Genomic DNA, 27,172 nt, shown 5'->3' on the forward strand with positions numbered 1-27,172 from the left:
TCAGCGAACCTCCATTATTACTACGCGTGGGCGTGATCCCTAGGCCCGACGGCACCAAACCGCTACTCTTCCACCCGGTCAAAGCGGCCTTCGCGACACCGTGTCATGGTTTGTTGACACGGTTTCCGCCCAGGACGTATCCGATATCAACTGTGTGTCAGGATCACCGAGTCAGGGACCCATCCAGATAACGCCCCCCGGTGTGTGGGATCTGGACTGTCAAGCTGTCTGCAGGGGCAAATGCCACCATCTTGGGCCCGGATTCGCCGCCGCTGTCCTGTTCTCCCCCGCATTCTCGCAGCAACGCTCCATTTCCATCCACTCCTAAAACCCCAGTATGGCGCGCATCAATTACCTCGGATCGATTGACGGTCGTGTCGCTGGTACTAGATCAGGTATTCCCTGCGACTTTTTTCTCGTTGCTCCCGCGGCTCTTCTTAAATTGCTACCTTGCTCCCCTCGATAGCAGCTTTATCTTTCTACACCGATCGTGTTCAAGTCCCCTTCCAGAAACGCATTCGTCTTTGGTGATTGCCTGTTGAAACAGACCACGAAACCCAGCAAGATGGGAGGTGATATGCCATGGCCGCAGGTGCCTGTGGGCAACAAAGACCATACTGAGGCCGCCGTGGTCATCATCGGCGCTGGCATTTCTGGCATGTGCACCGCCATCGACCTGATCAAAAGGAACAATTGCCGAAACTTCGTCATCCTCGAGAAAAGCGGTGGGCTCGGGGGCACGTGGCGAGACAACAAGTACCCTGGGTGCTGTTGCGATGGTAAGAGCATTCGTCCGTCTTGAGGAAAACGAGACACTGACTCTTTGCGCAGTCTGGTCGCATCTGTACAGCTACTCTTTCGAACAGAACCCAGACTGGACCCGGGAATACCCTGGTCAAGAGGAAATCTTGCAGTATCTCATGGGTGTCGCACAAAAGTACGAGTTATACCGCTATGTCCGCTTCAACACCGCCGTCGACTCAGCCAAGTGGGACGATGTAGAGAAAAAGTGGAAGACGACCGTATCTGTGCAGGGAGCCAAAGACGCCGAGTTTGGGAGCACGTATACCATCACCTCTGATTTTCTCGTCTCTGCCGTGGGACAATTGAATGTGCCGAGAATGCCAGATATCCCAGGCGTCGACGAGTTTCAGGGTAAAATCATGCACAGCGCCCGTTGGGACTGGAGCTACGATCTACGAGGCAAGAAAGTGGCCATCATCGGGAACGGTGCCACTGCCGCACAGATCATCCCGGAGATTGCCAAAGAAGTCGGCCATCTGACCATCCATCAGCGGACCCCCAACTGGGTCATTCCCCGTCTTGACACGCCCATTCCACCGTGGAAGAGGAGTGTCTACAAGTATCTTCCCTTTGTCCGGTGGCGGAAGCGGGCAGACATGATGGATTTCCGGGAAGGATTCCACGCAGCCGTCTTTGACAACGCATCGACGACCGCACAGTTCCTCGAGGCGCAAAGCAAAGAACACATGCATGCCCAACTACCAAACCGACCCGACTTGTGGGAGAAGCTCCAGCCCAACTATTCGATTGGTTGCAAGCGAGTCATCATCAGCGACGACTACTTCCCAGTATTCCTCCGGGACAATGTGCGATTGGAGACAGGCAAAATCGACAAGATCACCACCAACGGCATCGTCACCGATGGGCACGAGGAGGATTACGATCTCATCGTGCTCGCCACAGGCTTCCGCACCGTTGAGTTCATGCATCCTATTAACATCACGGGCACCTCTGGCCGCACGCTGAGCGACATCTGGAAGGAGGGTGGTCAAGCTCTGTACGGTGTCACCGTCGAGAGTCTTCCCAACTTCGGCATGCTGTACGGGCCCAACACGAACCTGGGACACAACAGCATCATCCTCATGATTGAGACGCAGAGCAAATACATCAATGCCATGATCAAGGAAGTCATTGATGCCCGGAAGAATGGTGGCAGCCTCGTGATCCAGCCCAACCCGGCCAAGGTTAAGGAGTACAACGATGAGATCCAAGCGGAACTGGAGAAGAGCAGCTTCGCAGATCCTAACTGCAACAGCTGGTACAAGGTCAAGGAAAGTGGTAGGATTACCAACAACTGGAGTCGCACCGTGGTCGACTATCAAAAGGTGAGATCCGGTCCTAACTAGGCCCCTCGGCGTCCTGATGCTAACTTCTGCACAGCTTCTGAGCAATGTCAATTGGTCGGATTATGATCTCTCTGGAAGCTTTGCAGACAAAGTGGCCAAGAAAAAGCCCACGCACATTGGGCGAGTTGTGGAGGAGTCGCAGATCAGCTACCAGACCATGGGCCTGACGGCGCTGAGCTTAGCAGCGGTTGGCGTAGGCGTTGCTCTCCGTCATACAGGCCGGCTTCGGTTGAGATGATGATGGAGCTTATACATACATCTACACATGGACTGGGGAAGGGATGGAGTTTGGGGGACTCCTGGAGACAATTAATTGTACATAGTGGTCTGGTCTCGACAGTCTTGAGCTGCAATCTGATGATATCACACTCCCTTTTTTTTTCCTTCTAGCTCTGGACGTTTGTGCGGTCTTCTGAAGGGAAAATCTAAGCGTGGGGCAAGATACGTAGGTAGTGATTGGCAAACCGAAAATTCGACATTGAGCGTGGGATGGGTCTCTTCATCGATCTCAGGAGAATCCGGGTTCCTCGTGCCTTGCCTTTGCCCATTCCGGTCAAGCCATGTGGTGCCTAGCAAGGGGGGGCCGCCTGGGCCACGTCCTATAGGCGACCCCCCCAGCCAATGTAGCTACTAGGGTACTTTGGCGTGGCCTGTTAGGGACCGCCGGGCCTGCCTTAACCGGGGCCATTAGCTGGACCTCTGCTACTGGCTGCAGGCCTACTAGCCGGTGCTTGGGGGGCCCTTCCGGAGCACTCTCTCCTCTTGTCTCTTTCGAAGTTCTCCCACGCACCGTCTTGCGTTGATTTTCTGTGGCACCTATTACAATCGACATCTACAAGCCGGCAACATCTCATCCTGTAAAATCATCATCCATATCCCGCGACATCTCTCGTCCGTCGTTCGACTTTGATCTGCGCCCCTGGCATATCGGCCTGTTCTCCCACGAACTCACGCGCCCATATACCGCATTTCATTCCTCGACTCGCCCCCCCAAAAAGCTACTTTCGACGGACCGTGTCCACGTTACGACTTCCATTCCTCCATTTCCTCACAAAATGCCTTCTCCGTTCGGCTCTACCTTTGCCTCTGCTGCTGCTAGCACGAATGGTGACAATGCTGGGAATAGAAGGGACGCTGGGGGCTCCAGTGACTGGTAGGCCAAACCGACTACACGATTGGGACATTGCGCACCACGCACATCTGTCTCTCATTGTTGCACCATCAATACTCAAGCCATTCACTCTCTCTCACACACACGCACACACAAACTATCTCATCCTTTCTGATTTTGTATGGATTTGGGCCATTTTCATTGACCTTTTCAACCCTTTGCAGGTCCAGAAGCCGCCTGAACGGCGCCCCACAAACCTTTCGCAGAGTCTCTCAAGCCACCACGCATTCACAAACACAATCGCAGGCTCGAGAATACGCGAGCGTAGCATCGTCCACTGCGAACCACGGCGGTGTGTACATACCTCCTCACCTCAACTCCGGCAATCCTGCCGCGCCTCGAAACCTCTCTCTTGGCGACACCCGGTACTCCAAGGACCAACTTCTGAACATATTCCAAAATCTCAAAGACTCCTCGGCTCTAGATCGGAGCCTGGAAGATATCTTCTTGGGCACGTGGAATCCTTTGGACAGTCACAACGGGGAGAGCGGTCACGGCGCCGGCGGTGACGGAAAAGACCAGACCCCTGGGCCAGAGGTGTGTTGGAGCTACAACATAAACCCCGAGCCATTGGGCTTGAGAAGCCTGACCGAGGAGGAGAAACTTGTGAGTAGGATTTAATATCTGTGTGGGCGTGGCTGATCTGAGATGGCAGCTTTTTTCCGGATCGGTCAATTCGCCAATCAAACCGCAGCAAAATACCTCCAAAGAAAGCACCGGGGTGGGAGTGATTGGCGGCCGCAAGGCGTCTCTATCAAATTACAGCAGTACGTCCGGAGCCTCGCGACCAGGAACGCGTCGCCGGGAAACGAGTGAATCCTTCATGAGTAACGGCCCGATGTCACCAGTCGAACCGAAGACATTTTTCCGAACCGAATCGAACACTGCAACCCCTCCACCTGCTCTGCTGCGACGCCGAACGGACTACAAAGAGGAAGAGGCCACACCAATTCCCAAGGAAGACCCTGAGCCGGACGAAAGCCCAGAGTCTCAACCTCCATTTCCCGGACTGCGCCGTGCTGGCACTGGTCCTCTCAGTGCCGGTTTAAATCCTCCGCCCGCATCGCCCTGGTCAGCCGGACCACAAGGGTCTGGCTTTGGACCTATGGGTACCTTTGGTAGCTTTGCGATTGGGGCCGCGAGCATCCCCCCCGACTCTAGCGACAAGCGACCGGGATTCGGTAGCGCGCGCAGTGCGAGCCGCTTCAAGGATCTTCTGTCCAAGTCGAGTTCGGAGGATGTCTCACAACCTGGAAAAGACAAGGGCCTGTTCGGAGCGCTTGAGAAGCTGCCCGAAGAGGATGCCGATGCCAGCCACGCGAGGTTGCGCGACGAGCTCAAAACGCGCCCTGGCCGGAGTGAGACCAACCCATATGAGGACGCACCAGTGCGGGCAGGCAGCGCAGCGCTGGGTGGCGCGCAGGAGGCCATACCTCCCAGCGCCGGCATCGAACAAATGGGCATGTCCGCGTTCGGTCCTCATGCAGCGATTGGCACCCGGGACTTCGGCCACGATGAAGGATACCAGCAGACACCCCACGGACGATACAACCTCCACGAACCCATGAGCCCCACGAACACCAACCCATACCAAAGTCCCCATGGCCGCATCGACGACGATGAGCGCGACACGAACGACTCGGCGTCCCAAGCGTCGGGTCTCCCCCCCTTTGGCGGAGCTACACGTCGAAACATGTATCCTGGCTCTGACGATCGCAGTCATTCCGCAAGCGGTCTCCGCAGTGCCAGTGGTTTTGGTGGCCTGTCAGGCTTCGGTGGCCTCGGCGGCAATCCTACTTGGTCTGGCGCCGGTATTGGAACGGGCAAACCTGCCATGGATCGAGGAATTGCGGCCGCGTTTGGCGATCCCATATTCAGCCCTCTGTCCGAATTGCAGTCACCGGGTGGCTTGGGAGGCGGGTTCGGGGGATTTGGTTCTGGAGGACGGGCTGCTCGGCTCGGAGCCATGTTGCCTGCGGCCATGCAAGAACAAATTCGCGGGGATAGTAGGAACGAGAATGTGTCTTTCGACTCTCGTCCCGACAGTGCACAGCAACATCCCATGCGCGACCCTTTCGATGGCGTCAACCGTCGACCAGATGAGTTTGGTCATCCATCTAGTCTCTTCGAAGAGTCTCCTTCCATGAGGAGTGTTGAAGAGCCTCTGGGTGCCAACCCACCTGGTCAATTTGGACCTCCGAGCTCCGGACCCCCCACAACGTCCGTGTCCATCTCTGGCTCAGCTTCGCAGACGGCGGCTCCCCGAACGGGCGGATCGGATAACTACCAGTCCGGCCACGGCCTCAGCCAATCGAGCGGCAGCAACTCTTCGAGTCAGTTGCCCGCTACGCAACAGCGACAAATGGTGATGCCCGACCGCATGCGCTGGATCTACCGTGACCCTCAAGGAAATACTCAGGGACCATGGTCCGGGCTGGAAATGCACGACTGGTTCAAGGCCGGCTTCTTTACCGCCGAACTTCAGGTGAAGAAGCTCGAAGACGCCGAATTTGAGCCCCTTGCCCAGCTGGTGAGGCGTATAGGAAACTCTCGCGAGCCTTTCTTGGTGCCTCAGATTGGTGTTCCGCACGGTCCTCCCACGGCTGGTCCTGGCAATAACTGGGCCAACCCTGCCATGGGGGGAGCCACCAGCGGTGCTGCTCAGCCACCCTTTGCGAACAGCTTCCCGAGCTTTGGCACGACCTTGACCGCCGAACAACAGAACGCTCTCGAGAGACGCAAGCAGGAAGAGCAATACCTGATGGCACGACAAAAGGAACACCTGGCGCAACAACAGATGGCCATGAAGATGCAGATGCAAAACGGCATGCACTCTCTCCACCATCATTCGAGTGCCCACTCGCTGCAAAGTCAACCGAGCTTTGGGAGTATCACTTCGCCCACGGGTTATCAGCCCTCGCCCATCCAGCCGTTGATGCCACCGCCGCAGCAAACTCTGCCGTTCACCCATCACGCCGGACCCTCGGCGGGACCGACTTTTGGCCGCGAAGACGACATTCATAACATGATGGACCGTTTGAGCTTCAATCAACGTGCCAATCTGCCGTTTGCCGGCGCCCCTTTAGGCCCTCCGCCACCGGACGTGGCACCTTCTTCCCAGCAAGTCAACACCATGCTTCAAGATAGGGCTCGGCTGCAGCAGCAACAACAACAACAACAACAGCAAGGCGACATGCGCGGCCATCAGGACACTTTTTTAGGCCCACAGGGCCGCAACGAGCGGCTGGACGAGTTCCACAGACTCCGTGGACAAGTAGACATACCAGCTGGTCGTCTCGGCCCTGAAGAGCCTCGACCCCAACCCATCGGTGCACCTCGCCAAGTCAGCGAGCAACCTGCCACGTCGGCGCCACCCAAGGTTCCGGGCCCCATCGGACATGCTGCCGTTACGGCAAAACCAGAGCCAGAGCCACTTTCGTTGGCGCAACAAGTGCAGATTGCGGCGGCCAGCCAACAAGCCGCTGCGGAAGAAAGTGCGTGGGCCAAGAAAGACGCTCCGATCGACCCTCCGCCTGTCTCGATTTCGCCTTTGCCCGCCCCCGCCGCCCAGCGTAATAGGCAACACGTCGCCGACGCACTGGCTGCGGAGTCCCGATCGGCCACTCAAACACCCATCGAGACGCCCGTTGTCTCCGTGGCCCCGTGGGCGGAGCGCATCGCCGAACATGCCAAAGGACCATCCCTGAAGGAAATTCAAGAAGCTGAAGCCAAACGTGCCGCAGAACAAGAGGAAATCGCTGCTGCCGCTCGACGGGCACAAGCAGAGCAAGAAAGACTGGCCCAAGTCCAGGCTCCCGCTCCCGCCCCGGGCCTACCGTCAACATCGACTTGGGGCAGCTCTGCGTCGCCTGTGACTCCTGGCGCTCAAACCACCTCTGTCTGGGCGAAGCAACCCCCTGCCAAAACAGGCGGCGGAGCGAATGCGCCAAAGAAGACGCTGGCCCAGATCCAGAAAGAGGAAGAGTCTCGCAAACAGCGTGCGGTGGCGGCGGCGGCAGCCGCTGCTGCAAGTGCGCCAACTCCTGGCACCCCCACCAATTCGGCCGGCAAGAGATACGCTGAACTCGCGGGCAAAGCTGCTCCAGCGAATCCGGGCACAACGGGCGGTGCCTGGACAACGGTAGGCTCTGGTGGTAAGGCCAAAGCGCCGCCTGCTGTCGTCGCCACGCCTCAGCCGGTTTCCCGAACGGTGTCGGCCAGCAGCGCCCCCAAGACACGACCAACCCTGCAAACCCCGCGGAGCAGCACCCTCACCAACCAGAGCAAAGCGAACGAAGAATTTACCAAGTGGATCAAAGGGTCGCTCGGGAAGGGGCTGAACAGCAGCATCAATTGTAAGTACAATTTTTTTCTCTTCCTCTCTCTTTTTGGTCACACTAACGTTGCTGGCAGTGGACAATTTCGTGCAAGATCTGCTGCAGCTCCCACCCGACGTCGAAATCATATCAGATAGTGTCTATGCAAGTTCGCAGACCCTGGACGGTCGTCGCTTTGCCGAGGAGTTTGTTCGGCGCCGGAAGCTCGCCGACAAGGGTGTCGTGGAGCCTGCCACCGGAGTTCAGCCCATGATGGGGATTGGTGGCGGTGCCGACAACAAGAGTGCAGGGGCCGCAGGAGGCGGATGGAGCGAGGTGGCGAAGAAGGGACCGGCGAATGCCAGTGCCGCGAAGGAGGAGAGCAACAGCCCGTTCAAGGTTGTGGCCACGAAGAAGAAGGGCAAGAGGTGAAATGAGGAGAGGAGAGGGGATGGAGGGTGCATGAGAAGAACTATTCTGCCGCCGTCATGTGCTGGCGAGTCTAGTTGACGGCCCATTTGTCTTATGACATTGTGACAGATGCGATGATACGACACCCAACTGGCTATTGGCTTTTGGGACTGATGCAACGACCAGCTTCCATGCGATGTCGTGTTTACTGTCTCTCTCTTGACGGACAGACGGTCGTTTCTCTCGCCCAGAATTCTGCTTCGAGACCGGAGAAAGGCCTCATGAGTGTGGAGGTCTTGGAATTGACTTGCCATGATATCGTCCGTCACCGTCGAGATTCCAAGGCCGGATTGAGTTTTTCTTTCTCTTTGTCTCGCTCTCTCTCTCTCCCATTCGAGCTCCTGTGACCTTGACGTGCGTGCCGCTCTGATATACCTATCTGTTTATTTGTATGTTATTTGTATGTATGTATGTATGTATGTACGTATGTATGACCCCTGCTACACCCCCTTTTGGAACTCAGCCTCGTCTCCACCCTTATTTGTCTCTCACTCTCTGCCTCTCACGGAATTGTGCCACGGGATCATTCACTCATTCAGTCTCAATGCTCTTCCTCCACCAGCTGCTCCGCCTTTGTTTCATATGGTAGGTACTTCCTTCTTGATTCTGGCAGCGAGTGGACTCGGTGGGGTGGGAATAGGTTGCTGTTCCTATCCTATCCTATCCTATCCTTGACCGTTGCAGAGAACCAAAGATTGATTCTAGAAGCCTCAATGTACACATGTTCAAAAGGGGACAGAGATACATCCATCCGTCTGTGGAGCAAGCAAACAGAAGCAAAAGCAGAATCCATCGTTCTACATCTCTGTCGCTCTCTCTCTCCAGACACGGGACGAAGCTGTATCTATCCTACCTATCTGTCCTTCTATTCCATCTCTATATCTGCCTATCCTATCCATCTATCCTATCCACTCTTTTCCTTACCCACCCCCCTTTGAAAACGTGTCAATCACACTCCGCGGTGCCGTGTACGTCCCGATCGGCACGTACTTGACGTCCGCAAACCCCATCGACCCGGGCCCACCCAGCTCCAGCCCGCGCGGCGTGTCCGTCCACCGAGGCGACGCGGCGATCGCCACCACCGCCACCTTCAGCCCGTACTTGTACTCGGGCGTGCCGAGCCCGGCGCCCGTCTCGAGGTCCAGCACCGCGATGAGGTCCGGCACCGCGGCCAGGATGGATGTTTGTGTTTGTGTTTGTGTCTGATTGTCACTGGTGACGGTGGTGGTGGTGGCGGCCTCGACAAAGGCGTTTTCGTTCTTGAATGGGATCCGCACCGTCGCTTTCTCACCGCTGCTCAACACGCCGTCGATCTCGACCACCCCGTACGAGTGGCCCGTCTTCAGCACGCGCTCGACGCTTGTGATCTTGCCCTCGGCCAGGATGATGCGCGCACTGGCGTCCCCGCCGACGGCGTCGACGATGCGCCGCGCCCGGTCCGCGACGTTCTTCTCCAGCGCCACGGCCCGCCCGATCCACCACGCCAACGACACCGTGTGCAGGATGGCCTGCTCCCGGACGACCTTGCCGGACTTGGGCGGTCCGGCTTTGCCCGCGCGACATCCCATCTCCACCGTCGCCGCCCGCAGCGCGCTATCCACCAGCCGATCCGTCCGGCTCGCCGTCATCGTCATGAACGACCCGTCTCCACTGGCGATGGTCGACGGCACCAGGGCCTCCCCTCTGGGCGACCCGTACACATTCACCGTCGTCTGCCAGAACGTCGGGTACGCGCGGCCCATCAGGTCGGCGTCGACGCACGGGGCGCCGTGCGCGGTCGACACCTCCAGGTTGACCATGCCGTTGCCCCCGCCGATCTCCACCGCCATAAACCCATCCATGGGACGTTGGAGGCCCAAGACCCGCGCCTGCTCGTCCTGCGCCTTGTTACACTCGTCGGCCTCCATCCGCTCCAGGCTCACTTCGGGACTGCCCATGCAGCCCGTCCACCCGATCAGGGCGTCGTCGGCCAGGTCGTCGGGCGACACCACTCTGATGGCCCCGGGCGCTTTGCGCAGCACCGACGTGATCTTCAGGAACTGCTGGTAGGGGTCCCCGCCGCCGCCGCAGCCCAGGATCTTGCACCCGCTGGCGATCCACGCGAGGTCGGTCTCGGAGATGATCCACGCCCGGTTTTCCACTCGCGGTTCGTAAGACGCGAGGTCGGTGATGGCAGCCTTCTCCTCCTCTCCTGAGTTGCCTGATACCTGGGCTGCGGGTAGAGGAACCTGCTCGGGAAGATCTGGCAGGTCGTCGACGACTTGAAGGAGGGAGGAGGCTTCTGCTCCGCTTCCTTGTTTGGCGTTCTGCTTGACGGTATCTAACGTACCCACGGCCCGGACCAGGATGCGGGCCTTGGCGTCGACGTACTGGATCGGGAGGATGGTGACCTCGGCGACCTCAACGGTCTCGCGCCGGGCGCCGTTCGCCACAGCCGCATCTCTGGCCAGGTTCGAGACCATCTCCTGCGCCTCCTTCAGCGTCTGGTGCGCCGTGTCGACCACGGTGTCGACCACGCCCGAGACCCGCGAAATGGCCGCCCCGACCGCGTTGGCCACCTCACCGCCCTTGACCCGGCGCACCGCACGCACTCCCGCCAGTGGCCCGTCGTCCGTGTCGATTAGAATGGCGCCCCCGCCGACAATCAGCACATCCACGTCTCCCTTCTGCACTTTGGTCCGGTCGACCAGCTCTTCCACGATGCGGCGCATCTCCTTCTTGGCTCGCTTGACCATTTCGGGGCTTATATCTTTCAGACGGTTGGGGTCGCCCAGTCCCTCGAGGGGATTCTCTCCCGAGGGGTGGTAGAGCTCGGACGCGGCTACGATATCCGTCGCGGTCAAGACGTCTCCTCCAAACAGACGTGCCTTCTGCGGCAGTTCCAGCGCGACACTGTCCGGTCCGACCGTGAGATGGTCTGTTGAGACTACTCGAACGATGCTCCCGCCCCCAAGACCGACGCTCTCCACCGCGGGTAACGCAAAGTTCGTCCGCACGCCCCCGACCAGACTCATCAGCGAGCTCATCCGGGGCAGTCCATTGGGCAGCAACAGGCCGCTGTCCGAGGTCGTCCCTCCGATGTCGATCACCACGAGGGCATCTTGGCGCGGTGCCTGGGAGTCCGTGCCGCTCGCCGTTGTCCACAGGAACTCGCCGCCGCGGATGGAATTGGTGGGGCCGGAGTTGAACGTGCGGATAGGCAGGTCGATGGCGTCAGGCGCGTTCAGCACGCTTCCGTCGTTCTGCGTGAGGTACAGCGGGCAGGGCGACCCATGGAAGATGTCCACCATGGCCTTTTGGAACCCCCAGATGGTCCTCTCCGCAAGCGGTCTCAGTGAGGCGTTGAGGACGGCCGCGTTCTCTCGGGCGAGGAAGCCCAGCGACGAGATCTGGTGCGAGAGCGTCACCCGAGGTCTCTGTGCTGACACCCCCAAAGATGCAGCCACTTCGTGCATCCTCTCCAGCAGAATTCTGCCGGCCTGGATCTCATGGCTGGAGTTGGGCGGCGAGTAGATGCCCGCGACCACGACGTTGAAGACGCCGTCCCGGATCAGCTGTTCAGCCACGGCACGAAGCTCGGCCTCGTCGATGGGGGAGATCTCGGCGCCCGAGATCTGGTGGCCGCCGTGGCAGAAGAACGGCCGCGTGGCGATCCTCTGGCGCAAATCGGCCGGGAAGTCGATGAAGGGGGGCACGCCCAACCCGAAGCCATGCTCGCTCCCACCGCACAGACGTACCACGCCGACGCGCTGTAAGGAGGAAGACCGCTGCACCACGGCGTTGACGAAGTGCGTCGTGCCGACGATGACGCAGCTTACAGCGTCGAGGGCCACGTCGCTCGCCTGGATCACGGCGCGGACAGCCTCGGTAATACCCGTCGTCACATCGGGTGTCGTGGGCGCTTTATGGGATGCGACAATCTGCGTGGGTGAGAGGGAGATGAGGACCGCGTCGGTGTTGGTGCCTAGAACTCACGTTCTCGTTGGTGAATATGGGTTTCAATCTGGGACAGTGATGGGTAGATAGATAGATAGATACATAGGGAGGGAGAGAAAGGGTTTCACTCTGTTCCGAGTAATAGTACTTACCTCCCACATCCACGCCGATGCGATACCTCTGATGCTGCTGGGAGTTGACAATGCCTATGCTCCCCATGGTGTGAACTGAACTGAACTGGTCTGATCTGGTTTCCTCAATCAGGTCTATTGCATGTCCATTAGTTTAGTTTAGTAGTTGTGGGCTGGTTCCTCCTCCTCTTCCTCCTCCTCCTTCTGGTTGTTGATGTTGAGATAAATGAGCTGATTATCTTCCTTACGCTCTCTCTCACTCTCTCACGCTCTCTCTCTTTCCTCCGGCCGTTTAATTAATCAGTCCAATTCTTATCTTTTCTCTTCGGTGTTAGTTGCATGCAACATTGTCTCTCTCTGTCGTTGAGAAGAAGTGAACAACCTTTGCTTGGCCGACCCGGACATACAACGCGAGAAGGAATTGGCCGACTGTCGGTGGATTCTCCAGTCAACAACGGCGAGTTCGCGGACTTGAGCGATTGGTTGGACGGGTTGATATGAGATTCCCCTTTGTGCACTCTTTTATCAACATATATCACGAGGATGGAGGACTGTAAAGACTGGCTGTCTCGATCCCTCGCGGCGATAGACATTGGTTATAGCACATGCTTGTAGACAGTGACCTTTGGTGGCCACATATCAAACCCCCAAGGAGGCTATTGTAAGTAGGGAAAACGTTAGGATAGATTCAAGCCACCGCAGAACTCCACTCTTCTCGCCTATCACAAGACGATCGACCATAAAAGGTTGAGCGAAGGTTCTTGTATGGTCGGCCAACTTCGGAAGTATTCGAACAGAGAACGATGTTGGATAAGTCGTTCGGCACATTTCAATTCATGCATGATCGACGTGTGTCCGTCCCTAGAGGCTGATTCCTTCGGGTGGTCTTATCCATGCATAGATACTCCAGACAAATGCACAGAATCTGGCAAGGGATGCCCTCCCCTTCCGCGCCGCCACCACGTATCCCGGTTAGCCGAAGCTATGGTGGGCTCTGGCGCGATCGGTTAACCATCAATTGGACCACGTTTCGCAGGTTTTGTGCTCCATAGAATATCGGTGTCTTATGCAGGATAATGCAACTTCTGATCCTCTCACATCACTAAAGACCGTTGGGGCCGAATATTGACGATGCTGGCGTGGCACAGTGATAGATCGGCCAACTCGAGTATTCAGACCGAGTTCTAGGCCCATGCACATGTGGATAGATGGATGTCTCCGCTCTTTTACTCCTGGGCTAAGTATTAGTATCGGGATCCAGACAGACACATATGCTGAGTCCTTGGTGAGCCGGAATCGTTATCATTATACATCCAGTCCAGGGAATTGATATTGCCAGACTGTGTGGCCTTGATGACAGATAACCTGGTCAAGACTGGGACGAGACAATTCGGATACTATATTGTCAGATTGAACAGACACAAAGATAAACGACACAGACCTTATACGAAAAGCCAGCATGGCAATCCAACCAGAACAACTCGCCATCCCCATCATCGACCTTGAGCCCATCCGCTCAGGCACTCCTGAAGAGGCCCGCGAGACAGGAAAACTGGTCTATCAAGCGTTTCGAGACGTGGGATTTGCCTACATCAAGAATCACGGCCTCCCCCAGGACCTGTTGGACCAGGCTTTCGAGTGGGTGAGTCTGCTCTTTCGCTGCCCCCTCCTCCAGCAAGTATTGGGCGATAGTCACCTTTCTGTCTCTCTCTCCCAATTTGAATGACTCGCTCAGACCAGATATAGAGCGCCAAGTTCTTCGCCCTTCCCCAGGCCGACAAGGACAAAGCCCCCCATCCCCCCTACGGCTGGTGGCACCGGGGCTACTCGGGCGTCGGGCGCGAGAAGGTCGTGCAGATGGTGTTCGACCAGACCCAGATCGACCAGCTGCGTCAGTGCCCGGACTTCAAGGAGTCGTTCGAGCTGGGCCGCGAGGACGACGAGCGCACGCCGAACATCTGGTTTCCCGAGGAGGTGTTGCCAGGGTTTCGCGCCTTCATGACTGCATTCTTCGACACCTGCTACGGCACAGCGCTGAACCTGCTCCGGGCTATCGCCCTGGGCATGAACCTGCCCGAGCACTTCTTCGCCGAGTACCACGCCAAGCGCGACAACCAGCTGCGGCTGCTGCACTATCCGCCCGTCGAGGCGGCTCTTCTTCAGGGCGGCATGATGGAGCGCATCGCGGCGCACTCGGACTTCGGCACCATGACGCTGCTGTTCCAAGACGCCGTGGGCGGGCTCGAGGTCGAGGACGTGCATCAGAAGGGCAAATTCAACCCGGCCCCGTTCATCCCGGGCACCGTCGTCGTCAACATCGGCGACTTCCTCCAGCGCTGGAGCAACGACACCCTCAAGTCCACCCTGCACCGCGTCCGCGCCCCGCCGATGGCCACGCAGGGCATGACCCAGGCCCGCTACTCCATCCCTTACTTCGTCACCGCCGACCGCGACCGGACTATCGACTGCATTCCCGGCTGCTACGGTGTCGAGAGGCCCAAGCGGTACGAGCCTATCAATGCCCGGGAGTACATTGAGAGGAGGTTAAACGCGACGTATTAGAGGGATGGAGATGAATAAAACACCCTTTGCAGTTGCGCATGAAATAAACCATTCTTGTTGTTGAATTAAAGAGACTGTTTCGAGGAAGGAGCACCTTGTCAAATGTACTCGGTTCAGCAGGAAATGCCATTACACGGCGTCTTTAGTTGTTGAGGTAAATCAATAGTATGCACAATATTATGTGATGCGGTAATTAGGCAAAGAGGCGTATTGATGTACCACTTGGCATGATTCTGCACTTTCGTGTTTATGTATTAAGAAGTTCAGCTTGACAGGACCGAGTGATCGGCTCTATATTTCATCTCGTCGCTGCATAGTGCCGCACTGAAGTCAACCTTCCCCGTCATAACAAACTCTGTCAACAGTCACAGACAGACTGGACCTGTTAACGCTCGCTCTTCGCCTAAACAGAAACTGTAGCCACAGCGCCGTGCTTGTTGCTGTTCGCACTAAAAGCGTGGTTCTTCTCGTCGGTGCTTTCCGAGCTGCGCTCCTCGACCCCGTAAAGGACGTCGTCCTCGACAAAGGGAGCCTCTTCGCCTAGACCAACCGGCGGGAAGAAGAAGTTCAGCACCCAGAAGACAAAGAAGCTTATTGCCAGGCCGACGATGAACGTGAGATTGTACAGACGGATCCAGCCGACGAACGAAGCGTCGGTGCTGCTGTTGACGGTCCCCACGAGACCAGCTATATCCTGTCAGTATCCATCGTCCACTAGGAGTTGCATTGGCTGGGCGAACTACTCACGCAACAGGGGCCACACTCCGGAGAAGAAGGCGACAATGGCGCGCCAGTTCACGCCTCTGTTGAACCAGTAGATCGACGAGCTGTCGCCCGTGTACAGGTCGTTGAGTTTCAGTTTGGTGCGACGGACGACGTGATAGTCGGCCAACATGACTCCACTGCGAGAAAAAATCGAGTCAGTAAATTCCCAAGGGAATGAAAGATGAATGGAGGGCATTACGTCGCAGGCGCCATAAAGACACCAAAGCCGCTGAGGACTTTGAGAAACTTGTCCGCCGTGCTCAACAGTTGCCATGGCTGAGTGGCAATGCCAATGACTGCCATGATATAACTCCCACGGATAATGTTGATGTATTTGGGACACAGTCCAGCCATGTCCATGCCAGTCGACACCGAGTTCAAGACGACAGATATCTAAAGTCCGTTAAAATTTATTCACCGACTCCGCTGTCCACACTTACCGCGAGTTGTGAGCTCACCAGTCCCAAACTACCAAAGAACACGCCGGCTCTCGCTCTGGGGCTGGAGTGGTATTCTTCTTGGATATCCGCCAACAGGTAGATAGGGTTCCAGACGATATCTCCAAGAATGTCCTTGGCAGCGCTGGTAACGATGATGCCGATCGTGGCCGTCACGGCGATGGTGACAGGGGCGGCAATCAGCTGGGATAGGGTGGGAGCGAATTTGCGGTTCGCATACCTCGTCCAGTCGGACTGCCCCAAGGTCCCAGCCCCCCAGGCACCGAGAATGGCGGTGATGCCGAACATAAACGCCCAGCCCACATTCGCACTTGTCCCCGGCTCACGGAACATGCTACCAGCCCCTCCTGCGACGTGGACAGCCCTAACAAGAATCAGTACCGTGGGTATCTTTCGAGGACAAGGTTCTGTAGCCTACCATATAAGCAAGCCGAAGCACGATCCGGCGAAGAGGAAAAAGGAGATGGCAAAGGGGATCTGCAGACGCTCGGGGCGTACCAAGACGAGCGGGATAAAAGCGGCCATCCAGATGATCAACCCAATGAAATCGTTTGTCAAAAGGTGGGAGCCCTCGCTGAAGTAGTTCTTCATGTGCGCAAAGCCTGTGGAATGTCTCGTCAGCGCAGTTTTCAAGGAGTCAAGATCCAACGCACCTGGAATGATTGAACCCCAAAGAACCCTCGTGGCTTGACCTCCCCAGTACGCCTGCATCCCAAACCACATGCAACTAGACGCTGAAGTCAGCTTGTTCTATCAATCATCATAAGTTGCAGCGAGAAGATGTGTTGGACTGCGGGCATGATTGACTTGGGCTCGTCGACACGGGGACCTTACGCTACGAAAATGCGAAGCACAACTGGAAAGTAGCTCCCCTGCATGCCCCAGGAGAACCGAGACGACACGGTGAAGCCAATGTGGTGGTTCTCGCCCATCCAACCACACGCCACTGCCAAAAGACCTGTGAGAACGCCGCCCAAGATCTATTGCCCTTGTGAGCATATCGAATCTTGAGTTTGTCGAGGCTACAACATACCACGACGCCGATGGCTTGTTGTGGGCTGAGCCCAAAGGCAAGCAATGTGCTTCCCGTCGACCACGCCGAAATGCAGGATCCTGAGACAGTCCAATATCCTGGAGCAGGTCAGTATAAGCGCTATGCAAAGCACGCTTGTATCCACATACCGCAGTATCCCCATATACCCCAGGTCCGTCTCTCCGGCGGCATGGGGATCAAGTCCCGGTTACACCACCTGGTATTGTCGTAGTAGGAGTGCTCGTCTTTAGGCCTGATACGTTGATACTCAGTAAGTCGCCTTCCACAGTAGTTTGGGGGTCGCTCACACTTGCAGCCGCTCCTTGAGTTGTTCCCACTTGAGCCCCATATTGGTCTGTCTTTCGTCAAGAGAGCCTGCAGGACGGGTGCACGTTGCCGCGAGAGAAGAATCTGTTACGAGAGAGAATGAGCCGTGTTCTCGTAGCAGGAGTTGGATGGGGCAAGACTCGATGTCGGTGGAAGAGAGAGTCGGACACAGTGCTTATACATAATGGTTGGTTGAGTGCCACATTGGCTATGCGGGTTGCCCAGTTGTTCCAAGTTGGCCGATAAAGTGGAGAGCAAAGTTGGCCGATCTCTGCTAACGTTCGTATCTCTAGTGTGACCGTCGGCGAACTGCAGGCGGTCGATCTTGGAGAGGAAACTACTCCGTATGCAGGGTTCTCCTCTGGTTCCACAAGGCTCCCCATTGACCCATCTCAGAATTTGCATGCAGACCTCACGTTCTTGTCCATGGCCGTATAGCGAACACCTACCATAGCCGAGCCGGTACAAAAGCCCAGATCAATAATGCGGTCCCTGGGTGATGTCTCTGAACCGCGTTGTATCTCTGTTATCTCTGTCATCGTTGCAAAGGCCAGGATAGGCGAGGATGGCGACTCTCAATCATACGTCCCAGAAGTTCACACTGAACACTGGAGCAGAAATGCCCGCTGTAGGTCTGGGAACCTGGAAGTCACCGCCAAACCAGGTCCGCAACGCTGTCAGCCACGCGCTTCAGACGGGATATCGTCACATCGACACAGCTCTGAATTATCGCAATGAGGTCGAGGTTGGCCAGGGTATCCGAGATTCAGGGGTTCCACGAGAGGAGATCTGGGTCACCACGAAGCTTGACAATCCATGGCACCACAGAGTCCGTGAAGGATTCGATAAGTCCCTGGCCGACCTAGGTCTTGAGTATATCGATCTGTACCTGGTTCACTTCCCCTGTTCCACCGACCCCGAAGATCCTTCGAAGCATCTGTCGGATTGGGACTTTGTCAAGACCTGGTACGTCGCTATAGATGGTGAATTTGGGGCCACTGGTGTCTGACGGGACCGCAAAGGCAGGAGATGCAAAAGCTGCTCGACACTGGAAAAGTCAAGAATATTGGCGTCTCCAACTTTCAGATCCGACATCTGGAAAAGCTTCTGGGTGATCCGTCTTGCAAGGTCGTTCCTGCTGTGAACCAGATCGAATTGCACCCTGGAAATCCATCGTGAGTCTTCGTGTCGTTGGAACAAGTCTGTGAAGCCATGCTGATCCCATGAACAGTCCTAAACTATTAGAGTACTGTACGGCGAAAGGGATACACTGTACGGCTTATTCTTGCCTTGGGGGTGCAACAGACAATCCACTCTATAAGGAACCTGTATTGTGCGAAGTTGCGCGGAGACTTGGCAAGTCTCCTGCCCAGGTTCTGTAAGTGTTGAGAACCCATTACCAAGAAATGATGCACGGTGCTGACCGGACGGCCAGGCTGTTATGGAGCCTTCAGAGAGACACAAGTATTATCCCCAAAAGCGTAACACCTCTCAGGATCGAGACAAACTTCCAGCTGGATGGCTGGGGGCTGACCCAAAACGACATGGCAGCTCTTAGTGGTATCAAGACCCGGTTCAAGGTCGTCAACGATTCTTGGATGCCGATTAAGGTATTTTTCGGAGACGACGAATAAACGCATAGGATACTAAGGCTATTGAGACGCTCGGAAGCTTTCGACATCGTGAAAATTGAACGATCAGGTACGTTGGGGCATTGAGCTGTGTCGATTGCGGTGGGACGTCTTTGGGAACAAGAAGTAGGATGCCGATGAAGGACGGTACGCGCTCCAGCCCCCATGTCCTGTAGTGCGACTACTGCTCACCCAGCCTGGGACTGCACCTGTCTTCATGTAGGTGTTTCCACCATCCTTGCTTCCGAGTAGGAACCCGTCGTCAAGCCTCGTCTCATAATCTGCGCCGCTTGCGTGAAGAAAGAGTCGATCCTCAGTGCTACGGGCCGGATCAGACCTACGGAATCCTCGTCCACGAGCTCGCCTATCCTCTGAAGGGATTCGTGAAAGTGCTCCAGCAGTCGGAATGTGTCGCTAACTTGTTCTGGATCGGAGGATAGGAGGAATAAATATATCAAGAAGTTGCCAATCAGGATCAACTGCGACCTTCCATCTACTCTAGTCAAATTTCACTTCTTCATTCAGCACGGGAGAAAACATGACTTACGTCGGCCCCAGAATGCCCGCAGACCCTCGAGCGTTATCTCGTTCATGAAAGCCAAAAAAGCACGGAGTTGCTCTATTGCTAATCCAAAGAAACGTCGCAAAGATGACAACGGATCATTCTTGGCGGCCATCGAGGCTGGAGTCATCAAGGCTCGGAAGAGGAGTACTTGAGTTGCAAAGTAGGCGAGGTGCAGTGGCGCTAATCGACAGTCAGCTGGGGCCATAAGGGCTACAGTCGTCTCTTGCTGCACATACCATTGTTGCGAAATTCAAGCCTGGCTGTACTGTAGTTCATGGTGACACACAATGGCATCAGCGAGTGCCAGGATTCAAGTTCTCTCTGAATCTTCAAGAGTCTGGTCTCCTGGTTTGCAAGGTCTAACATTGCGGCTCGGTATGCGTGATCGGAGCTGTAGCTGAAATTAGTCTGCGCACGGCTTCTTCTCGAAGAAAGACAGTGCTCACAAAGCTGTGTCCAATAAGTTATGAAGAATCTGGGTAAGCTCCACAAGTTCGAGGAACCGCGCAGCAGTTGAAACATCAAAGCTTCCACTTGCGGCATCTACCATACCTCTGAGGTCTTCGGGGACATCCTCATCGAATCTCAGATCGTCCATCTCCAGATTGGAAGTGGTGTACGACGTGGCATGGAGCAAAGGTGGGTTTCCATGGCTCACTGACGCCCACTTGTCCGTCACATAGGTAGCCCACCACAACTTCTTCCTCAGGCTTTTTTCCCACGATGCAATCTTCCAATGGGTCGGATCGCGGTGAAGCCCTATCATCTGGGCGCACGCCACGGCTTGTGCCGATAGAGTCCACGTTCGTGGAGTTTCAAACGTACCGTTGCCGGCTGCCTTCTCGTGAATCATCAGTAGGCAGGCCTGCAACTTCCAGAGGTTTGGTGCGTCAAGCTCCCGCTCGAGAGAAGCTTGGGCGGCTTGGAACAACTCGTATTGTTCAAATGAGCGATGGACTGTTCTCAATGTAGGGTCTTGTTTCCAGTATACCGCACCCATTCCGTAGACCGCCCCTCGCAGTGACGCCGGAATTATTAGCTTATCCTCCTTGTACGCACGAAGGAAACGGACCTTGGACACAACACAATAGACGGGATGGACGTGTTTGAAGTAGAGGCGGACGAGACTCGGGCCGTGTGGTCCGACCTTGAATTCGATTTCCCGCGAGGCTTCCTCTTTTATCCTATCGTCATATGGCATGAACCAATCTCTCAGTATCGAGAAATGAAGAGGCGGAGTTCCTGTGGCAGGATTGCCGGAATACGCCTGGATGATGTCACCGTCGACACGATTTGTCTCGTTGATGATGACGGATCGAAAAGACGCAAGGAGATGAGTATCCTGCTCTGCTGCTAGCCCCATACAGTGTGCCGTCAAATCCTTCCCGTCCTCCAGAGTGTGCACTTGGGGTTCCAGGACATGGACATCACTGCTGCTGGGTGGCCGTGGATGGGCGCTCGACAGACGGCTACGTATCTCTACGTCCCCTCTGTGAGAATCGGGTGAGGGGAGCAGATGATTGCTATCGACGTCTCCAGGGCTGACTTGGATCTCCAGTACTCCATCCTCACCAGCATGTGAGCCGTCCAGCGATTCCAACGTATCCAATTGCTCGTCGTCAGGGTCTGGTCCCTGACTGGTAGATTGTCGAGCAGTCCGGGGTTGAGAGGTGGATTGGCAGACTAGACCCCTTCCTCGACAGAAGAGACCTTCTCCGGAAGGTCAGGCTGTGAGCTCAAGGTTTCCCATATTGTCACTCACATGGTGGCCGGTCTTCGATGACACAGGCGCTCTTTCGTCTGCGACACGCGTCGCAGGGGCGGTTCTTCCGGCTTCGCCATCGTCTTGCGAGACCGAATTCGCTCCGGATTGTAAAGCGCCGTCTGCGGGAAGATGCATCCTGGGTGTCAGCCTGTTGCATCGTAAGGTTGGTGCCACAGTGGAAGCATGCGGCATGTCTGAGCAACGCAGTCGAGGGCGATAACCCGGGATAACTGATTCCCCGTCTATGTTAAAGCAGCGGGGCTTCCCACACATTGGGGTACGACACCATTCACGTCCGAGGCACTAGCGGTCAACTCCTGTAAAAGCGGCGGCACTAACTGTGTATCAACAACAACCACTATCGAAACTAGCTGGCAAAGCTGCTTCCATCTCCACGATCTGACGAAGTCTGATACAAAATCTCTCCGCGACTGGCGAATGCTCGAGGCGATAGCTCAGCGATCTAGCTACAAGCGTATTATCTCCCCACAAAGTATGGGCATGAACATGCGCCTCTGTCCGACAGAGGCTTTTCGATCGGACATGACCGGCAATCCTCGAAACACTTAGGGAGCCACGGAGCTCGCAAGGTGAGAACGAACATCCCTTAGATCATCTCGTCCTCCAGAATCTGCTCAAATAGAAATAGAATACTGAGCTTTTGCGTCTTCATCGCTCATTGCCACTGTGATCGATCGCAGTAGAAATCGATAAGGATATGGGTATCTTACCAGCACGTAAGGCTGTCGCGGTCTCTGTGAAGGCAGGACAGGAAGTGAAGGTGGTCAACACGTTTGGCAAGCAAGTGGTGGACTTTTGGGCGTTCAACCCCAATGATCCTAATGACTTTCTGTCGATGGTTCACACCAGAACCATCCTACTCAAGGTGGCTCTATCGAAGGGCGACAAGTTGTACAGCACGCGAAGGAAGCCCATGCTCGTCTTGACGGAGGATACGACGAAGGGCGTCCACGACATTATTTGGTCGGCATGTGATGCCGAGAGATATCGGATGCAAGGCTACGACGGATACCACGACAACTGCACCGACAATATGCACCAGGCGTTGAAGCACACGTTTCCGGACTTCCACATCGCTGACGACTGGGTGCCGGATCCGTTGAATCTGTTCATGAACGTGGCTATTGACCACCGCGGCGGGCTGGACATCAAGACCCCTACCTCCGAGCGGGGCCAATTCGTGACTTTGCAGGCTCAGACGGACCTCATCGTGGTCATGAGTGCTTGTCCTCAGGATTTGGCGCCCGTCAATGGCGGGATGCCGACGGACTGCGAATACTACGTCTCAGACGCGGGAAGCCTGGTACATATTCCACTTACGGTATCTCCAACACGCCCTCGTCGCGTGAAGGTGGCCTTATCATTTGATTTCGACGCCGTGTCACACTGGCTCGGGACTGGGTGTCATAAGGACAACAACATGGCCGATTATTCGTCGGGGATCTTTGCCGGCCAGGTCGGCGCCATCCGCTTACTGGACATGCTCAAAAGGTGCGGGATCGCAGACAAGGTGACGTGGTTTATCCCCGGCCATACGGTCGAGACGTTCCCCCACGCAGTCCAAAAGGTCGTTGAGTCAGGAGCGGAAATCGGACTGCACGGCTACGCGCACGAAGGGATCTACCAGATGACGGAGGAGCAAGAGCGGGACGTCCTCCTCAAATGCATCGAAGTGGCCACGAAGCTGTGCGGGAAAAAGCCCAGGGGTTATCGCGCACCCATGTACACGATCAGGGAGACCACAGTCAAACTGCTGCGTCAACACGAGTTTCTCTATGACACGTCGCTCATGCACCACGACTCGCAGCCATATGTAAGTACTATCCCCCCTCCTGTTTCGTGATCTCCCCACCCCCCGGCTTCTCCCTTACTGTGCCAGAGCTCTGGGTATCATCCCTGGACAAGATGCTGAGTGCTTTTGCCAGTTCACGCCCAGCGACCCGCCGATCAAGGCGATCGACTTCACCCAGCCGGCGTCGTCGTGGCTGCACCCGACAGAGATCTCGGCGCAGACGTATCCGGAGGAGGGGCAACACCCGCTGGTCGAGATCCCCTGCGGCTGGTACAACGAGGACATGATGCCGCTGCAGTATCTGCCGCACCTGGCCAACAGTATGGGCTACGTATCGACGCGTGTGGTGGAGCAGATGTGGAAGGACAAGTTCATGTGGCTATGGGACCATTCTTCTTCCTCGCCACCGGAGGACGGCAGCAGCAGCACCACCACCACTGACTTCGTCTTCCCCATCTTGATGCACCCGGACACATCCGGCCTTGCCCACATCATCGGCATGTCCGAGCGCTTCATCACCTGGCTGAAAGGGTTTGGAGATAGCGTCACCTTCGCCACCCACGAGGAAATCGCCGGCGGGTGGCTGGCGGAGCAGAAGCAGAAGGCGGGCCGTGCTTGAATATGCAGGCAACAGACAAAGAATACAGGTTCCAGCCGATCGATCTTGAGATAACGGTGCGAAAAAATGTTCGATGTGTTATTCGATTGAGTATCTGACTGGAAAGATATTGAGATTTCCTGTCTACATGTATCACTCTCGACTCCTCGAAGGAAGGCATGGCTTGTGTTGAATTACTCTCCTTCTCATTCTTAACCCCACCGCCTGTCCACCAGTCCTAATGTATGTTAGTGAGTAACTTTAGGAAAAGAGACCGTATACAGCATTACCTGCCATGTGACTGCGTCTACACCGGCCTGAGGCTACATGTTGTGAGCAAAGACAGCTGTCGAGACAGAGTAGGGCTTGTGCATCAAATGGTTAAAGTACAGAGACAAAACTATCGCCAAATAAACAAAGAAGAATCCAACTGCGGCATGCGTAACCTATGCCTCTGCCCCCCCGTCTCCAGGCCTCGGCGTGTATCTCCCTCCAGCGTGCCTCTTTTTCTCTTCCCTTAGGCCTTTCCAACGAGGGGAAAGTGAATTTCATCACCGTGTGAGCCTCGCTCGAATGCAAAGAGAGCGGGTTTGTCCTCCCACTTGCCGTCCTTGTTCTTCTGGGCCCAGCGTACAATCAGAGACTTCTGAACGCCGTAGTCGGGGTCTTTGTCGACGAAGTCATTGGTTGCCCTGACTGGGGGAGCCTTTGCACTGTAGAAGCGGTCAAGGGCCATCTTGTACGCCTTGTGGCCGTCCTCCAGGCGCATCGTGCCGTAATTGATGTGCTTGACCCAGATGTTCCCTCGCACTTCGCCTTTGCCGTCAAGTCTCTTCAGTTTCCCTTTTTCTCTCTCAAGCTCGCCAGCCTTCTCATGTAGAAGCCTATCGGTCTCTCGCTCCTTCTTCTGGGCTTCGGCCACACCATTTTTGAGGTCCACAATCTCCTTGTCAAGTTTCGTCTTCTCGTCGGCAGACTGATGCTTCGTGGCTTCGAGCTCTTTGATCTTGTGGTCTCTCTCGGCCTCAGCCTGGCTCCAAGCTTTTCCCAGGCTATCGACCTTGGCTTTGAGGGTCGTGTTTTCGGCTCCACTTTGGGCCAACTTGCCGTCTAGCTCCTGGATCTTGGTTTCGAGCTTCTTCTCCACCTCGTCCTTTTGCTGCTTGAGGGTCTTGTTGAGATCTTTGGAAACCGAAAGACTCTCTGCCATCTCGTTTCGCTCCCGCAGGGCTTTGATCTCAGCTGCTTGGGCGTGCTCCAGCTGGTCAGCCATAAGGGCCTCTTTCACTGTGGCGGCTTTGAGCTCGGCCTCGATGGTCTTGAGTTTCTCCTCGAGGATGGCCCGCTCCTTGTCGGCCTTCTGGAACTGGTCCTCCATATCCTCGTACTTCTTCGTCATCCGTGCGCATTCTTGTGTGGCGGCGAGGAGCTCTTCAAATGCCTTGGATTCCTTGGCAATTGCTTCGTTCCGTCGTGCCTCGGATGCCTTCAGCTGAAGGTAGAGCTGCTCCCGCTCGATGACGAGGACATCCTTGTCGTGTTGGAGTTCCTCCATCTTCTTCGAGGCATTTCGAAGGTCGGCTTCGGCATGTTGCCTTTCCCCGACTGCCTTCTCGAACTCGAACTTGAAGTGATGGGCGCGGGCGTCAGCCTCCTTGAATTGCTCCACGAGCTCATCTCGATAATGCTCCAGACTGGTTTGGTTAAGTATGGCATAATCACGCTCTTTGATGACAATTTCGAACCGAGATTGCAGCGACTCCAAATTCAACTGGCAGTCCTTGAGCAAGGCTTGGTCTCGAACAAGATCGGTCTTCGCACTCTGGTAGTCGAATATGGCGCTGTCACGCGCTCGAATAGCACCGTTTCGGTCCTCAATTGCTTCGTCCATACGCTGCATAGCCACATCACGTTCGTGAATCGCCTCTTTGCGCTCCGCAAGTGCCTTGTCCCTTGCTTCTTTGGCCTTGACGAGCTCTTCCCTGACGGACTTGAGCTCCGTTTCCAGAGTGCCACACCTGTGTTCGATGCTAATAAATTTCTGTTTGATCGCTTCAAGCTTCGACGAAACTTCTTTGAAATTCATGCGTGTAATGGCCAGCTCCGTGGCCAAGTGCTCCTTCTCTTTGAAGAGAACAGTCATAGAGGCTTTCAGGATCTCCAACTCTTTGACGGCGGCATTATACTCTTCGAGGCGGATCTTTGCAGCAGCCTCAGCCTCAACAAGTCTGTGAGTGATCTCCACCAATGTTTGTTCAAGGGAGACAATTTGCTTGTTTAAGACGCAGGTCTCTTCTTTGAGTTCCATGCATTCGTGTTCCTTCTCGAGGAGATGACCGCTGAGAGCCTCGAGCTCGATCTCGGCACGGTCGCGGGCTTTGGACATCTCGTATAATCTGGTCCTCAGTGTAACGCATTCTTGGGTGGAGGTCTCGAGGCGCGCCGTGATATCCTTGTATCTCTGGCACAAGCTGTCGTACTGCTCTTTGTGAAGGAGCTTCTCATGAGTGGCTTTGTCAAGGCTTTCGACGATCTCCCGAATCCTGAAAAGCATATCATCGCTGGTCTTTTGTACCGATCTGAGGTGCACTTGGATCTCCGAGCGGAAGGTGACAGCTTGTCTGTGATAGGTAGAGCGGACAGGGGCGTGAGAGCAAATCAATGAGGTGACAGCCTCATCGGAGGACTCGGACTTAGTTTCCTCTGGAATAGCTTTGATAGAGACTTGCGGGATGAGCTCAAACTTTGGTCGACCTGTAAGTAATGGATCTTCCGCCACGGGCTTGACGTCAACTTTGGGCAGCTTGTCAAAGCTGGGCGCCTCGACAGCGGCCGAAAGAGCGCCTGGAACGACAGCCGCCATATCGTCTGGAGGAGAACAAGAGAGCACAGGAGAGCGTTCGAGACAGCGGGAAAAGATAGGGAGGCGCTGGTGGGAAGGGTGTCTTTGAGGTGGTGCTGGCCCAAGAAAATTAAGCAACGGACAGGAGGAAAAAGAGACTACTTATACCAGCGATGTCCTGAGTCTTCTCCTGCAGCTGAAACTGTCGCTCGTAGAACGCGACAGAGCTGAAAGCTTTGGGTGGTTCTAGGCTGACCTGGATCGCCTGTTTGGAGGGCCTCGAGCCCCCTCCACGTCAGCTCCAGGTGAGATATTGACACGTCTCTATCCACCATTTCAATGAAAGGAATTACGTTTCCCAAGTGGGAGCAAATGAAGTAAAGACATGCACATGGAAGGGTAGATCGAGTACTCCGAGGCTGGCTGAAGACGGGTCTGGAGCTTCGATTCCTGAAACTAAGGCTGGAGACTCGAATACCACGTGCATTGGCTCAGCTAGCCACCATATCTCGTGGCTGAGACCCTGAAGACCTGTTTTATGTTCGAGGCCGAATGTAGTAACTCGGCGGGGTTATGTCGCGAAAGGGGGAATTGCTTACCAAGGATAGCTGCCGCATTCGTTGCAAGGTCGTTCTCCG

The 27,172-nt window shown here is 55.7% G+C and overlaps 8 protein-coding genes across 8 annotated transcripts; 4 read left to right on the forward strand and 4 right to left on the reverse strand.

The window, feature by feature from the left end:
- Positions 1 to 565: 565 nt before the first annotated feature.
- AYL99_06923 (hypothetical protein) lies at positions 566 to 8,069 on the forward strand (the record flags this gene model as incomplete). Its single annotated transcript, XM_018838432.1, has 6 exons — positions 566 to 779; positions 832 to 2,129; positions 2,185 to 2,343; positions 3,568 to 3,927; positions 3,977 to 7,676; positions 7,735 to 8,069. 6 exons carry the CDS (start codon positions 566 to 568, stop codon positions 8,067 to 8,069), a joined length of 6,066 nt encoding a protein of 2,021 aa, XP_018692992.1.
- Positions 8,070 to 9,028: 959 nt separating this feature from the next.
- AYL99_06924 (hypothetical protein) lies at positions 9,029 to 12,263 on the reverse strand (the record flags this gene model as incomplete). The annotated part of the gene is made up of 2 exons (XM_018838433.1): positions 9,029 to 12,072; positions 12,197 to 12,263. The coding sequence occupies 2 exons, from the start codon at positions 12,261 to 12,263 to the stop codon at positions 9,029 to 9,031; spliced, it is 3,111 nt and encodes a 1,036-aa protein (XP_018692993.1).
- A 1,371-nt stretch (positions 12,264 to 13,634) lies between these two features.
- On the forward strand, positions 13,635 to 14,737 carry AYL99_06925 (hypothetical protein; the record flags this gene model as incomplete). Its single annotated transcript, XM_018838434.1, has 2 exons — positions 13,635 to 13,817; positions 13,922 to 14,737. The coding sequence occupies 2 exons, from the start codon at positions 13,635 to 13,637 to the stop codon at positions 14,735 to 14,737; spliced, it is 999 nt and encodes a 332-aa protein (XP_018692994.1).
- A 403-nt stretch (positions 14,738 to 15,140) lies between these two features.
- On the reverse strand, positions 15,141 to 17,342 carry AYL99_06926 (hypothetical protein; the record flags this gene model as incomplete). Its single annotated transcript, XM_018838435.1, has 10 exons — positions 15,141 to 15,424; positions 15,485 to 15,639; positions 15,702 to 15,895; positions 15,943 to 16,324; positions 16,379 to 16,562; positions 16,614 to 16,687; positions 16,795 to 16,940; positions 16,994 to 17,091; positions 17,143 to 17,246; positions 17,302 to 17,342. The coding sequence occupies 10 exons, from the start codon at positions 17,340 to 17,342 to the stop codon at positions 15,141 to 15,143; spliced, it is 1,662 nt and encodes a 553-aa protein (XP_018692995.1).
- Positions 17,343 to 17,885: 543 nt separating this feature from the next.
- AYL99_06927 (hypothetical protein) lies at positions 17,886 to 18,954 on the forward strand (the record flags this gene model as incomplete). The annotated part of the gene is made up of 4 exons (XM_018838436.1): positions 17,886 to 18,286; positions 18,343 to 18,495; positions 18,552 to 18,698; positions 18,756 to 18,954. The coding sequence occupies 4 exons, from the start codon at positions 17,886 to 17,888 to the stop codon at positions 18,952 to 18,954; spliced, it is 900 nt and encodes a 299-aa protein (XP_018692996.1).
- A 212-nt stretch (positions 18,955 to 19,166) lies between these two features.
- AYL99_06928 (hypothetical protein) lies at positions 19,167 to 21,358 on the reverse strand (the record flags this gene model as incomplete). Its single annotated transcript, XM_018838437.1, has 5 exons — positions 19,167 to 19,444; positions 19,499 to 19,696; positions 19,753 to 19,907; positions 19,963 to 21,153; positions 21,279 to 21,358. The coding sequence occupies 5 exons, from the start codon at positions 21,356 to 21,358 to the stop codon at positions 19,167 to 19,169; spliced, it is 1,902 nt and encodes a 633-aa protein (XP_018692997.1).
- Positions 21,359 to 21,999: 641 nt separating this feature from the next.
- On the forward strand, positions 22,000 to 23,713 carry AYL99_06929 (hypothetical protein; the record flags this gene model as incomplete). Its single annotated transcript, XM_018838438.1, has 2 exons — positions 22,000 to 23,115; positions 23,228 to 23,713. 2 exons carry the CDS (start codon positions 22,000 to 22,002, stop codon positions 23,711 to 23,713), a joined length of 1,602 nt encoding a protein of 533 aa, XP_018692998.1.
- Positions 23,714 to 24,209: 496 nt separating this feature from the next.
- AYL99_06930 (hypothetical protein) lies at positions 24,210 to 26,555 on the reverse strand (the record flags this gene model as incomplete). The annotated part of the gene is made up of 1 exon (XM_018838439.1): positions 24,210 to 26,555. The coding sequence occupies one exon, from the start codon at positions 26,553 to 26,555 to the stop codon at positions 24,210 to 24,212; it is 2,346 nt and encodes a 781-aa protein (XP_018692999.1).
- Positions 26,556 to 27,172: the final 617 nt, after the last annotated feature.

The sequence above is a fragment of the Fonsecaea erecta genome (assembly GCF_001651985.1).
Source record: "Fonsecaea erecta strain CBS 125763 chromosome Unknown Scaff5, whole genome shotgun sequence".
NCBI classification, from domain to species: domain Eukaryota; kingdom Fungi; phylum Ascomycota; class Eurotiomycetes; order Chaetothyriales; family Herpotrichiellaceae; genus Fonsecaea; species Fonsecaea erecta.